The sequence below is a fragment of the Megalobrama amblycephala genome, linkage group LG15, assembly GCF_018812025.1.
Source record: "Megalobrama amblycephala isolate DHTTF-2021 linkage group LG15, ASM1881202v1, whole genome shotgun sequence".
Lineage (NCBI taxonomy): Eukaryota > Metazoa > Chordata > Actinopteri > Cypriniformes > Xenocyprididae > Megalobrama > Megalobrama amblycephala.
In genome coordinates, this window is record NC_063058.1 from 17434592 (window position 1) to 17448151 (window position 13560).

The 13560-nt window shown below is 37.4% G+C and overlaps 1 protein-coding gene across 1 annotated transcript in view; it reads left to right on the top strand.

Annotated features, from left to right (window-relative positions):
* syt9b (synaptotagmin IXb) overlaps positions 1–12035 on the top strand; it is a 34725-nt gene extending 22690 nt beyond the window's left edge. Inside the window, exons 4-7 of the mRNA XM_048158916.1 lie at positions 7124–7244; positions 7517–7688; positions 9555–9684; positions 11523–12035. Of these exons, the coding sequence (XP_048014873.1) occupies positions 7124–7244; positions 7517–7688; positions 9555–9684; positions 11523–11594 (495 nt within the window). The 3' untranslated portion in view covers positions 11595–12035. The remainder of the gene's footprint in view (positions 1–7123; positions 7245–7516; positions 7689–9554; positions 9685–11522) is intronic.
* The last annotated feature ends 1525 nt before the right edge of the window (positions 12036–13560 follow it).

Here is a 13560-nt window from a genome sequence, read left to right on the forward strand (position 1 = left end):
AAAAGATGACCCGTCACGTCATTGACTCAATAGTCTACATTGTATAATTGGTCAAATTTAGCAGATTTTCCTCACTTGATTTAAGTATAAATCATTTTGGAAAATGAAAGAATCAGCCAGTGCAGTAAGAGAAAATACATTTGTATTCAAGACGAAAACAATGAGAAAAAGCCTTAATATTAGGCAGATTGCTGCTTCTCAAGTAAATTTATTTTATTTCTTATTTAATGAATTTTACTGGAAAACAAGATATGTGTAAAAAAATATAAAGCAAAATTTAAATTGTCATTAATTTATCTCTGATGTAGTGCTCTAAAACTCATTCACACAAATGTATGTTCAAACTTCAAGACGCATCACACCAGGTTTGACATCATTGACACCATATGTCAACACATGTCAAGCACAAATGACATTTGAAATCTTCAGCAAAGAGCAAGATTTTCTGTGAATAAAGACTTTTTGTCATACATTTTGTCACACAAAGCTTCTATGGCTTCATGGTTTATCACTTTTATGATGTTTTTTGTTCTTTTTCGAGCTCCTGATCACTGTTTAATCTTAAAAAAATAGCATCATAAACATTAAACAAGGAAGAAACAAAGTCTTAGAGGTTTGGAACAACATGAGGCTGAGTAAATGATGACATTTCAGTGAACGAATCGTTTAAACAAAAGCCTCTAGCATTTTATTTCTTAATTTTGTGTGCCGCTTGCTTTAAAAGACAAAGCATTTGTCATTATAATGAAGCAACCAGGATTTGGCTTGATGAGGAGAATCCAATTTAGGATTTAATTTGCAACAAGAGTCAACCTTACCTCTCTGTTAATGAAAGCTGTGCTTCGTATGGATGAAACAAAGGCAACAAGAGGAAACATTACCTTACTCCCTTACCCATACTTCCTTTCCTAGACATTAATTATAATGTGCAAAGAACAACAAACACAAACTGCCTACATTACACCAAACCCACAGGCCATCACAGTTATTGATCTTTCTGCATACTTGGCTGTTACTAGGATACCATCCAATTTTATTCAAATAAAAATGCCAGGAAATATTATATTGCCATTTTTAAAATAAAACACAGCACAGTTACAATGCAAAATTGTTAACTCAAATACATGGGCATCACTTTATCTTTGTGGAAACCGGACAGGAATATTTGATGAATAGAAAGTCCAAAAGAACAACATTTATTTGAAATAGATTTTTTTTTGTAACATCATAAATATCTTTACCCTCACTTTTGATCAATTTAATGCATTTTTGCTGAATAAAGAGCAAAAACTGACCCAAAACTTTAGAATGGTAGTGTTTATTTCTTCTGAGGAACGCAAAAGAAAAGATGATCCAAACATGTTTTTTGGAGCCAAATAACTTGTAACTTAAAAAAAAAAAAAATCTTCTTTTGTGTTCTGCAGAAGAAAGAAAGTCATCATAAAGGTTTGGAACAACATGAGGGTGAGTAAATAATGACTGATTTTAATTTTCTATCCCTTTAAATATCCCCATGTTTTTAGGAATGGTTTTGTAAACTGATCCTTTATCAATGTTTGAATCCATGTTCCAGCATTTGAAAGGCAATTAAAGGTGATAGAGAAGTAGTTTTCACTGTGGAACTGCACTTGAGTCTGAGCCTTGTGAGGCAGGAAAACACCATCCAGTTCCAGTTCATCCCTGTAGAGAATTAATGAACACAACTCTCAGCATGGCAGACAGGACCGGACGCAGTGCTGCGACCTGGCCAGATAATGAGCCTATCTCTGCTGCCTGCCTCCATGACCTTTCTACTTCACCGTAATAGATGGAGCCTCCTACTGTGCAAGAAGCCTGAGGGCTCTGAACTGCTTCGAATGGGACTGATCTATCTTAACAGGCCCTCTGAGCTCCTCAAATACACACAATCACAGATGATTAGATTTGTCAGGAAGCCTTAGAAGCCCAATGAGGTGTGCTGACCACTCATGCAGTTTCCTTTTACAGTCCTCAAAGTCACTTCCAGAAAGGCAGTAAATCCATGACCTGCATGCACACAGCATAAGCCCATTTGCTAAATCGGTGATTTTCTCGTATTTCAGTGGAAATAATACCTTTAAAACAAGTCTTTAGCATTTAAAGTAGAGTTTAAGTCAAGTGTGAAGCCTTTTAGAGAAGTTCAAGTTTCAAGCTTTTTAGGTAGTCTACCTCAAGTCTCAGGTGTTTAGGGTAAGTCTCTCTCTTTTTTGCTTTACTTGTTTATTTTAAAAACCTTGTTGAAGATCAATCCATCATATATTTTGTTGGTCACAAATGTAAACAAAGTCAACAAATTGAGAGTTTTCCATGTAATTAATAGAACTTGTTTTCAGATCATTTATCTTGAATTTGAGTTTATTTTGCTTATCGATTTTTCTGCTCGATTGGATTGAGATCTGGGGAATTTGGAGGCCAAGTCAACACCTCAAACTCGTTGTTGTGCTTCTCAAATCATTCCTGAACCATTTTTGCTTTGTGGCAGGGCGCATTATCCTGCTGAAAGAGGCCACAGCCACCAGGGAATACCGTGTCCATGAAAGGGTGTACATGGTCTGCAACAATGCTTAGGTAGGTGGTACGTGTCAAAGTAACATCCACATGGATGGCAGGACCCAAGGTTTCCCAGCAGAACGTTGCCCAAAGCATCACACTGCCTCAACCAGCTTGCCTTCTTCCCATAGTGCATCCTGGTGCCATGTGTTCCCCAGGTAAGCAATGCACACGCACCCGGCCATGCTAGTGATGTAAAAGAAAACGTGATTCATCAGACCAGGCCACCTTCTTCCATTGCTCCGTGGTCCAGTTCTGATGCTCACGTGCCCACTGTTGGCGCTTTCGGCGGTGGACAGGGGTCAGCATGGGCACCCTGACTGGTCAGCGGCTCTGTGGCCCCATACGCAACAAACTGTGATGCACTGTGTATTCTGACACCTTTCTATCAGAACCAGCATTAACTTCTTGAGCAATCTGAGCTACAGTAGCTCATCTGTTGGATCAGACCACACAGGCCAGCATTTGCTCCCCACGTGCATCAATGAGCCTTGGCCGCCCGTGACCCTGTCGCCGGTTCACCACTGTTCCTTCCTTGGACCACTTTTAATAGATACTGACCACTGCAGACCAGGAACACCCCACAAGACCGGCAGTTTTGGAGATGCTCTGACCCAGTCTTCTAGCCATCACAATTTGAAGGCCTAACTTTGAGGACAAAATGTTGACTTGCTGCCTAATATATCCCACCCACTAACAGGTGCCGTGATGAAGAGATAATCAGTGTTATTCATTCGCCTGTCAGTGCTCATAATGTTACGCCTGATCAGTGTATAATATTTTGCAAAGCAAAACAAAGATTCTCTTATGCCCACTGATGGGCCTCATGCAACATCGAGATCATTCTCTTATATCCTTGGGGGGTAGAAAGATATGAGAGACTAAGTAATGTTAAGAGTTCTTACATGCTTTCAGCAACACTACACACCCATCTGATCCCAGTGCAGAGCGTGTCCATTAACATAGATCAGTTAATAATTGACAGTACGTGGAAGTTCTGGCAGCAGTGGGATCAGCCAGTGCTTGGCTGCCGTGTGCATTAAAGGCCCATTTGGTTTCTGCACACACTTTGAATCATTGCTAATGTATGTCCGTCGTCTTCTCTTCCATCCTGTTGTGTCATTGCATTAACGCGCTGAGATGAACCACAGAGCTGCATGTATGCATAACAGTTGACCGATGGTGACCCAGGAACTACATAGTGTCCTAGATCACATTTGTGCTCTGGGGTAATGCATTTAACTGTAGTTTGCTCTGGGGGGCTTGTCCAAGCAGCTGGTTTAGCATTGTTTATTAGTCTATGTAGTCTATTTTTTTCTTTCTTTTGACCATTCACAAGTTTATTCTGATGAAATTCATTTTAAATATTATATACACTCACCGGCCACTTTATTAGGTACACCTGTTCAACTGCTCGTTAAAGGTGCCCCAGAATCAGAATTTGAATTTACCTCGGCATAGTTAAATAACAAGAGTTCAGTACATGGAAATGACATACATTGAGTTTCAAACCCCATTGTTTCCTCCTTCTTATGTAAATCTCATTTGTTTAAAAGACTTCCGGAAAACACTCGGATCTCAACATAACACCGACTGTTACGTAACAGTCGGGATCATTAATATGTACGACCCCAATATTTGCATAATGCCAGCCCATTCGACGCATTAGACAAGGAAAGGCAGTATTAACGGCTGGATCTGTGCACAGACTAAGGTAAGCAAGCAAGAACAACAGCGAAAAATGGCAGATGGAGCAATAATAACTGACATGATCCATGATATCATGATATTTTTAGTGATATTTGTAAATTGTTTTTCTAAATGTTTCATTAGCATGTTGCTAATGTACTGTTAAATGTGGATAAAGTTACCATCGTTTCTTACTGTATTCACGGAGACAAGAGCCGTCGCTATTTTCATTTTTAAACACATGCAGTCTGTATAATGCATAAACACAACTTCATTCTTTATAAATCTCTCCAACAGTGTGTAATGTTAGCCGTTAGCCACGGAGCACTATCAAACTCATTCAATATCAAATGTAAACACCCAAATAAATACTTTACTCACATAATTCGAAGCATGCATACAGCATGCATGACGAACATCTTGTAAAGATCCATTTGAGGGTTATATTAGCTGTGTGAACTTTGATTGTGTGATGTATATATAGTCGAGAGCTCGTGGGGCAGAGGAACCGCATCTCTTAAAGGGGCGGCGCGCTGAAAAAATCAGTGCATAGTTAATGATGCCCCAAAATAGGCAGTTAAAAAAATTAATTAAAAAAAATCTATGGGGTATTTTGAGCTGAAACTTCACAGACACATTCAGGGGACACCTTAGACTTATATTACATCTTGTAAAAAACAATCTAGGGCACCTTTAATGCAAATACCTTAACAGCCAATCACATGGCAGCAACTCAATGCATTTAGGCATGTAGACATGGTCGAGATGATCTGCTGAAGTTCAAACTGAGCATCAGAATGGGGAAGAAAGTTGATTTTATAGATAGATAAATATATAGAAAGATAGATGAAACAGCAGTACATCAGCTTGTGTAAGACTTGGGAATGTGTGCATTCTTGTGGTGCCATTAGCCAATTGCTACTGTTGTTATACTTTCTATGTCATTCAAATAAAAATAAACAGTTATTATCATATTTTTCAGAGGTGTGCATTTGATATGCTCACCATTAAAGCGATAGTTTATGCTAGTATATTGGCTCCCACTACACTGAAGCTCATTTTGATGAGATGTTAATTATGGATCACATTTTTAGTTTGTTATACGAACAACTCTAATTAAAAAAATGTGCAAATTGTGGCTATTTTCAGATGTGATAATTAGGCAGCAGGTTTCTGCTCGCTGTTAGGAGCGGAGAGCAAAGTGCAAGAACAGGAATCCCTTGAGGTGAAATGCTTCTGTTTACATGCATCTTTTAGCAATGTACTGAGTCCTTACTGAATGTCAGAAAAACATAATAATGTGTTATATTTCTTAAAGTGGTCATATTGTATGTTGTTTCTGCCCTTGATTATCATTTGATGTTTTCTACCCTCTTCCTGTCTGTCGTTGCATGTGTAATGAGTTGCAAGTTTGCTGTGGGGTTCAATAAGAATGGCACTAATTCATTCTTCAATAACAGCGCCTTTGCCAAGCTTAAATTACATTGTGACACATTCAACAAACAATATGTGCCTAGAAGCTCCTAATCCTAAATATTAATATTTGAGTTGTAAATGCACGTTCACACCAAGGACAGTAATTATAAAGATAACAATTATGATAACTATATTAGCATCTACACCAACAAATGATAAAACTCTATTGTAAGTGAGCGTTGCAGGTTTGTCGTCTGCCACTTTAAATGTTCAAGCTCTTTAAAGCAGGATGGGTTCTGATTGGTTGTCAGTGTTTTTATGTTTTATCATCATGATTCCAAAAAGTGATTCCAACTATATAATTTCTCTGTATTCTGCTATTCTTTCATATTAAGGATGATTTTTAGAGCTATATCTTTATCGTTATCCTTGGTATAAATGGGCCTTAAAGGATTAGTTCACTCTCAAATAAAATTTTCCTGATAATTTACTCACCCCCATGTCATCCAAGATGTTCATGTCTTTCTTTCTTCAGTCGAAAAGAAATTAAGGTTTTTGATGAAAACATTCCAGGATTATTCTCCTTATAGTGGACTTCAATGGCCTCCAAACGGTTGAAGGTCAAAATGACAGTTTCAGTGCAGCTTCAATACAAAAATGCGGTTTTGGCGGAAGCACTTGGAAGGTGATAATTTGTTTATATAAAGCATATACATTTAAATTTATTTCAAAAATTACTGATTGTTTCGCTAGATAAGACCCTTATTCCTCGTCTGGTATCGTTTAAAGCCCTTTGAAGCTGCACTGAAACTGTAATTTTGACCTTCAACTGTTTGGTGCCCATTGAAGTCCACTATAAGGAGAATAATCCTGGAATGTTTTCATCAAAAACCTTAATTTCTTTTCGACTGAAGAAAGAAGGACATGGATATCTTGGATGACATGGGGGTGAGTAAATGATCAGGAAATTTTAATTTGAAAGTGGACTAATCCTTTAACTCCTTAAATGAACTTCAAATCATGTAGCTTGTTGAAAAAAGGTGTGCTATTGATTTTCTAAGCAAACAGACTTGTAATTATAATAAAATAGGCAAAACATCCCCAATAGGCTTGCTTTGAAACCCTAGAGAACTCTCAAAACACAGTAGCAACTGCATAGCAACACCTTGACAACCACCTTAGCATAATGGCAGTGAGTTTTGCACTTAAAACAGTAAGGAAAGAAACATGTTTTCCATGGTATGATCACTAAGAGTGTTTAAAAAGCAATTTCTGTTCCAGTTGTCTCCAAGAAAGAGTTTGTTTATATGAAATGAAAGAATAAATAGACAGTTACAATGACCAGAAGCTCAAAGAAGCCTTTGTAAATGTTATTTGATTTGCACTAAATCAGCTGATATGATTCCTTCAGTTAATGTATCCTGTTTCTGTTTTGCTCTGTCTCTTGTAGGATAATGTGGATCTGGGAGATCTGATGTTCTCTCTTTGTTACTTGCCAACTGCCGGACGACTTACAATAACGATAATTAAAGCCAGAAATCTTAAAGCCATGGACATCACGGGAGCGTCTGGTAGGATCCACACCATCCTCACCTCTAAATGACTTATTGTCTCTGCAGTAATGATTTTTCAGTGTCATCATGACATGTTAAAACATAGGGTGCCCTGGGCTCTCTAAAAGAGCATTGATTTAATCGACTAAACACTTGAGAATGTGGCAGGAGATTTTACATACACAAGTAGTGCTAAGTGGGGTTGGGCCCAGATTTCCTTTTAAGTTCATTTATGTATGTATGCTAGTGCTGAAAAAATATTTGTTCTTTTTCTCCTCTGTCTTTTTAAGATCCTTATGTAAAGGTTTCTATAATGTGTGATGGCCGGAGACTGAAGAAAAGGAAAACGTCAACGAAAAGGAACACACTCAATCCAGTCTACAATGAAGCCATTGTTTTTGATGTTCCACCTGAGAACATTGACCAAATAAGTCTTTTAATAGCAGTTATGGACTATGACCGGTAAGGTGTTAATGCGTCTTATTAGCATTATCTTAAAACTAGTGACATCATAGTATTACATCACTGATTTAAATCTCTGTCACATTTACAGCAGAGCAAACTAAAGCAATAACACATGAGAATATGTCAAAGTCTAATTCATTGTAGCGAATTGGTTTGTTCAAACCAGTTACATGAGCAGATTCCCAAAATGATTCACTGATTCATTGGAGTTCATGCACAGTATTTTACACATTTAAAAAAGTTTTTTTTTAATATAAAATTAGGATGTGTTCTAGTTTTTAATTGCATATGCTTGTACATTTTTAGTATGTTTAATGTCTGTACTGTTAAAGGTGCCCTAGAACTTTTTTTTACAAGATGTAATATAAGTCTAAGGTGTCCCCTGAATGTGTCTGTGAAGTTTCAGCTCAAAATACCCCATAGATTTTTTTTAATTAATTTTTTTAACTGCCTATTTTGGGGCATAATTAGAAACGAGCCGATTTCAGGTTGCAGCCCCTTTAAATCGCGTTCTCCGCCCCCTCCCGAGCTCTCGACACTATCACAGCATAAACAAAGTTCACACAGCTAATATAACCCTCAAAATGGATCTTTACAAAGTGTTCATCATGCATACTGAATGCATACGTCGGATTATGTGAGTATTGTATTTATTTGGGTGTTTACATTTGATATTGAATGAGTTTGATAGTGCTCCGTGGCTAAAGCTAACATTACACACTGTTGGAGAGATTTATAAAGAATGAAGTTGTGTTTATGAATTATACAGACTGCAAGTGTTTAAAAATGAAAATAACGACGGCTCTTGTCTCCGTGAATACAGTAAGAAACGATGGTAACTTTAACCACATTTAATTTAGCAACATGCAAACGAAACATTTAGTAAGACAATTCACAAATATAACTAAAAATATCATGTTATCATGGATCATGTCAGTTATTATTGCTCCATCTGCCATTTTTCGCTGTTTTCCTTGCTTGCTTACCTAGTCTGATTATTCAGCAGTGCACATCCAGACGTCCTGCCCTTGTGTAATGCCTCAATCATGGGCTGGCATATGCAAATATTGGGGGCGTACACTGTTACGTAACAGTCGGTGTTATGTTGAGATTCGCCTGTTTTCCAGAGGTCTTTTAAACAAATGAGATTTATATAAGAAGGAGGAAACAATGGAGTTTGAAACTCACTGTATGTCCTTTCCACGTACTGAACTCTTGTTATTTAACTATGCCAATATAAATTCAATTTTTAATTCTAGGGCACCTTTAACCCCTTACAATGCTAGAATATAGCTAGCTACATTTTGTTATTATCTTGTACTACTTTTTTAGATAAACCAGTCCTGTCAAAGTCATTTCCCCAACACTACTGTTAGTCCTTCAGTTTTAGCAGAGCTAATCTAAACGTACAGCTAGCAGCGTGGTGGGAGCTAGTGTGCATTCAGTGTCAAATTTGAACTGAAAAGGAGTCTCATTTAAATTAAATATGCTTTTAATTTTTGCCAAGCACAGTGCTTAGAGACTATAGAAGTTTATTCTTAGTGCTGGTGGGTGATCTGAGGAACAGCCTGAGCTGTATATTCCCAATGCAGCGAGAGATTCATATCAGATTTAGATCACTGTCCTGTTTGAGAAGTACGAACCGCAGCATTTCAGTGTCTCATCGCTCCTGCAAAAACAAGAGTACAGAGAATGAATTGGATGGAGACAGAGTTCTAGTGTTCTTGTGATGCACAGAGTGAAAGATATATAAAAATATTTTGCAAAATCATCATTTTTTTGTTGCTGAAGAGGTAGATGGCACTTGGGCGTCATGGTTCAGCTGTCACATTTTAAGCATTGATATACTCTTGTCATTCACAGCGTAGGTCACAATGAGGTTATTGGTGTGTGCCATGTGGGAAACAGAGCTCAGAGTTTGGGACGTGATCACTGGAATGAGATGCTCACATACCCACGCAAACCCATCGCCCGCTGGCATCCGCTTGTTGAGGTAATGTTGAGCTTAAAGATTATCACTTTACTTGAATTTCAACAGCTCACAATTTTTTAAATTTTTTAAATAAAGTTTGGATTGGAGACCTAGATTCATTAACATCTATCTATCTATCTATCTATCTATCTATCTATCTATCTATCTATCTATCTATCTATCTATCTATCTATCTATCTATCTATCTGTCTGTCTGTCTGAAACATGCTAGCAATGCGATATGTACTAGCAACCACATAGCAACACCCTAACAACCAACCAGAATACCCTTGTAACTGCATAGCAACACCATAGCAACCACCCTGAATAGAAACCACATAGCAACACCCTAGCAACCACTTAGAATACCCTAGCAACCACATACCAAAACTTTTTTTTTGAAAGACTTAAAACGTTTAAACTTTGAGCTTTTAAAACTGATTTAAATGTAAAACTATGTCAAATTTAAATCCTTTAAACTTCAAGCTTTTAAAACTGGTTCAAACTTAAAACCTTCAAACTTCAATCTTTTTGAACTCTCTCTCTCTCCCTCCCTCTCTAAACTATTTCTAACTTTTACAATTACTTCAAACTTTCAGGTTGGGCTTTCTCAAGCCAAAACCAAAGTTTGTTTACAAACTTTACTCATCTAGTTCATCTTTAAATGTACATTCTTTTCATAGTTACATAAAATACACACACTTTGTCACATTTTAATCTTATTTTTATTTCTTTTGGGGTTTAGAAATAATAGTATCCTACTTCTTCCTTATTCTCTCACTGTGATGGTGGGCCACAAGTGTCTAAACACCAACTAGGAGTTGACGTGTGATGTAATTTTTTACATTTATGTTCATATTTATGCATTTGACAGATGCTTTTATCCAAAATGACTTGCATTGCATTGAAGGTGTAATCCATTAAATGTGGTCATGCATTCCCTTGAAATCGAACGTGTGACTTTGATGTTGCTAATGCCATGTTCTAATGTTTTCTACTGTTCTGAGATTTTGGAAGTCCTGTAGATGATTTTCTTTTCTTTTTAGAACTGGGAAGCAACTGTTTAGCTCTGAAAGTTATAGTATGTTTTCATAATACAAAGAAGATTTGATCTCTCATCATATGGTGTTTTTATTACATCGTGCAAAACTGCAGTGCAAATGTTATTGGAGTCGACTAAACCCACAAAAGTTTGCAGGGGAAAAGTGCTTTCAGGTGATGATATTTTGGCAGAAAGCCCACCTAAACTCCAATGTAATGGCTTGTTTGTGTGAATCCCATAAAGGCTCTTTTAGGTTAACACTGTCATTTTCATCATCTTCTTTTCCTTTTTTTTTAGGCTTTTCTCACATTACTGCACTGAAATCTTGTTTGCAAATCTTTGACCTCTCAGGAGCACAGTCTACACATCTTCAATAATTCACAATCCCTGTCCTCCTCAACCATTTTATGCTCCCCGAGCCACCATAATAACAAACGAAAGGGAGGCAAAAAACCTCTCATAGCCTCGGCTGGTCTAGAATAACCAAATCCGAAAATCATATCTCGGAAGACGGAGGTCAACATAATGTCATGCAAAATGAAGACATTTTAGGGAAATCTGAGTTTCATGAGCTGATTTTTGCAGCCGTGGCACAATCGCAATTGATTTGAAGCTAAAAACGAGCCATTCAGGTGCTAAGAGGACCATTGTGACAATATAGTCATGATGGCAGTGCAGCACTTCAGCTCTTCAGTGTCGGGGAATTGGATTTCGTCTCCTCCCACGATGTGTATTATGTCTGAGCTTTAAATATGATTTCCAGCATCTGATCTGATTTGAGTTCTCCTCAGCTAACCTTAGTTTTTCTCTCTGGCAGTGGGTTGGACAGAGCACGGCCGGCGGTAGCCAAGGCTCCTGTAATTCCCTGAGGACACCTCCCTCCCCGTAATGGACGCCGTGAAATTTCAGCCATGGAGACACCCGGCAAGGTCCAATTCACAACTTTAATGAAAAGGAAAGCGAGAGAGAGGGGAAAAGTCTCTCGGTTCTGTTAAAGATCACTTTAAATGTGTGCACACACTCAATGCAGTAAACACCCAGGACACCTTAGACGTAAGATTTCCCAGATAGAAGAAGAGTGTCAAGTCCACTGCATGTGAAGTGACTGTGTGTGAGCAGTATTTGGTTATAAAACGAGCCTTGAACATTGTTCTGCTTTTATTGAAAACTTTAGTTGAGAGGCAAGTATTTTTGACATTGTCATGTTTTATGTATCTGTATAACACATTGTAATACACTAATATTGTTTGAAGTGTAGTGCATGGGGTCTATTTTGTGGTATTTTATTGTAAAATCTTACGATATAAAAATATACAAGAAATGCATAACAGATTTGAGTCATGATTTCTGCCAAAATCAAACACTGCAAAGACAGCTAAATACTTCCAAAAGTTTTGAATCATTTCAAAAACATTCTATCAAAAGTTTGAGGTCGGTAAGATTTTTTTTTTACAGAAAGAAGTCTCTTCTGCTCATCAAGGCTCAGCTCACTATCAAAAATAAACAGTAATATTGTGAAAGATTATTACAATTTTAAAATAACTGATTTCTGTTTTAATATGGTTTAAGATTTAATTTATTCCAGTGGTAGCAAAGCTGAACTTTCAGCAGCCATTCAGTTTTCATTGATCAGATATCATTATTGGTGAACCCAAATTTTTGAATGGTAGCCTAGTGTATGTTCTATTTTTTTTTCCCAGATGTTTAGAATTAGATATGTTTTTGCATGCTCTGTGAATTTTTATTTTTATTTTATTCTGCTCTATTTATGGACCAAGCCCTGAAAGGGCTATTCTTGGGTGTTTTTGAGGTTCTTAGCATGCTTCAAATTGCATGAAACTCGACAACCACATCAAAGTTGTCGGCCAGCCTTAGAAACAGGCGTGGTGGAGGGGCTCTGTAGCGCCACCTTTTGACAAAAGTTGGGGGGGATAGTTTTACCTACAGTCACCGAACTCGGTACATGTATTGATCTTATCAAGCCGGACAACTTTCTAATTTACTGTCTTTATCTCCGGCCAACAGGAAGTCAGCTATTTTGGTTTGAATATGGATGTTTTTTTTTTTTTTTTAAATCAGGTTCTGAATTTTAAACTACTACTCCTAGCTAGTTTATATGATTCACACCAAACTTTTTCAACATGATGCCTAGACATTGAAGACACTAAATTGTCAATGGATGGATATCCCGAACGGTGTCACCATGGCGAGGGGTTAAAATAATAACAAAAAGGGAAAAAGGAAAACTCTCATATCTTGACATAATCCTTTTACATTGACCCAGTTTAAATGCATATTGCCTATCATGCACAGTCTCCCAAAAGCCTCCGGGGTTTTGGTGGTGATGGGGCTTGAGCCCATTATCGCTGCTTGCAGTTATATTTTTATTTTATTTTATTCTATTTTATTATTATTATTATTATTATTATTATTATTATTATTATTTTACAAGAGAGATCTGGTCAAGAAATCCTGCAATCAGATTCAGGCAGTATAAAAGATATCACATATAAAGCAATAAATAATAATAATAATAATAAATATAGCTGCAAGCAGCAATTATGGGGCCAAGCACAAAAACGGCACAAGAAGCCAGCCAACATGGCTGGGAGCATCAGACCAACAGCAGCAGTGAGCAATTAGAAAAAAAAGTTATTAGCATTTTTGTCAATTTTCTTACAACTTTTGACGACAAGGTGGCGCTGGTCCGAACCTTCTCAGGCTCCTTCAGAGCATTATCCTGATGACCCATACCAAATTTATGAATTTTGGTCAAATCCATCAGAAGTTATAAGCAAAAATAGCCATTTTTCATATCTCCACTCCAGTAGGTGGCGCTGCGCCGAAACACTGTA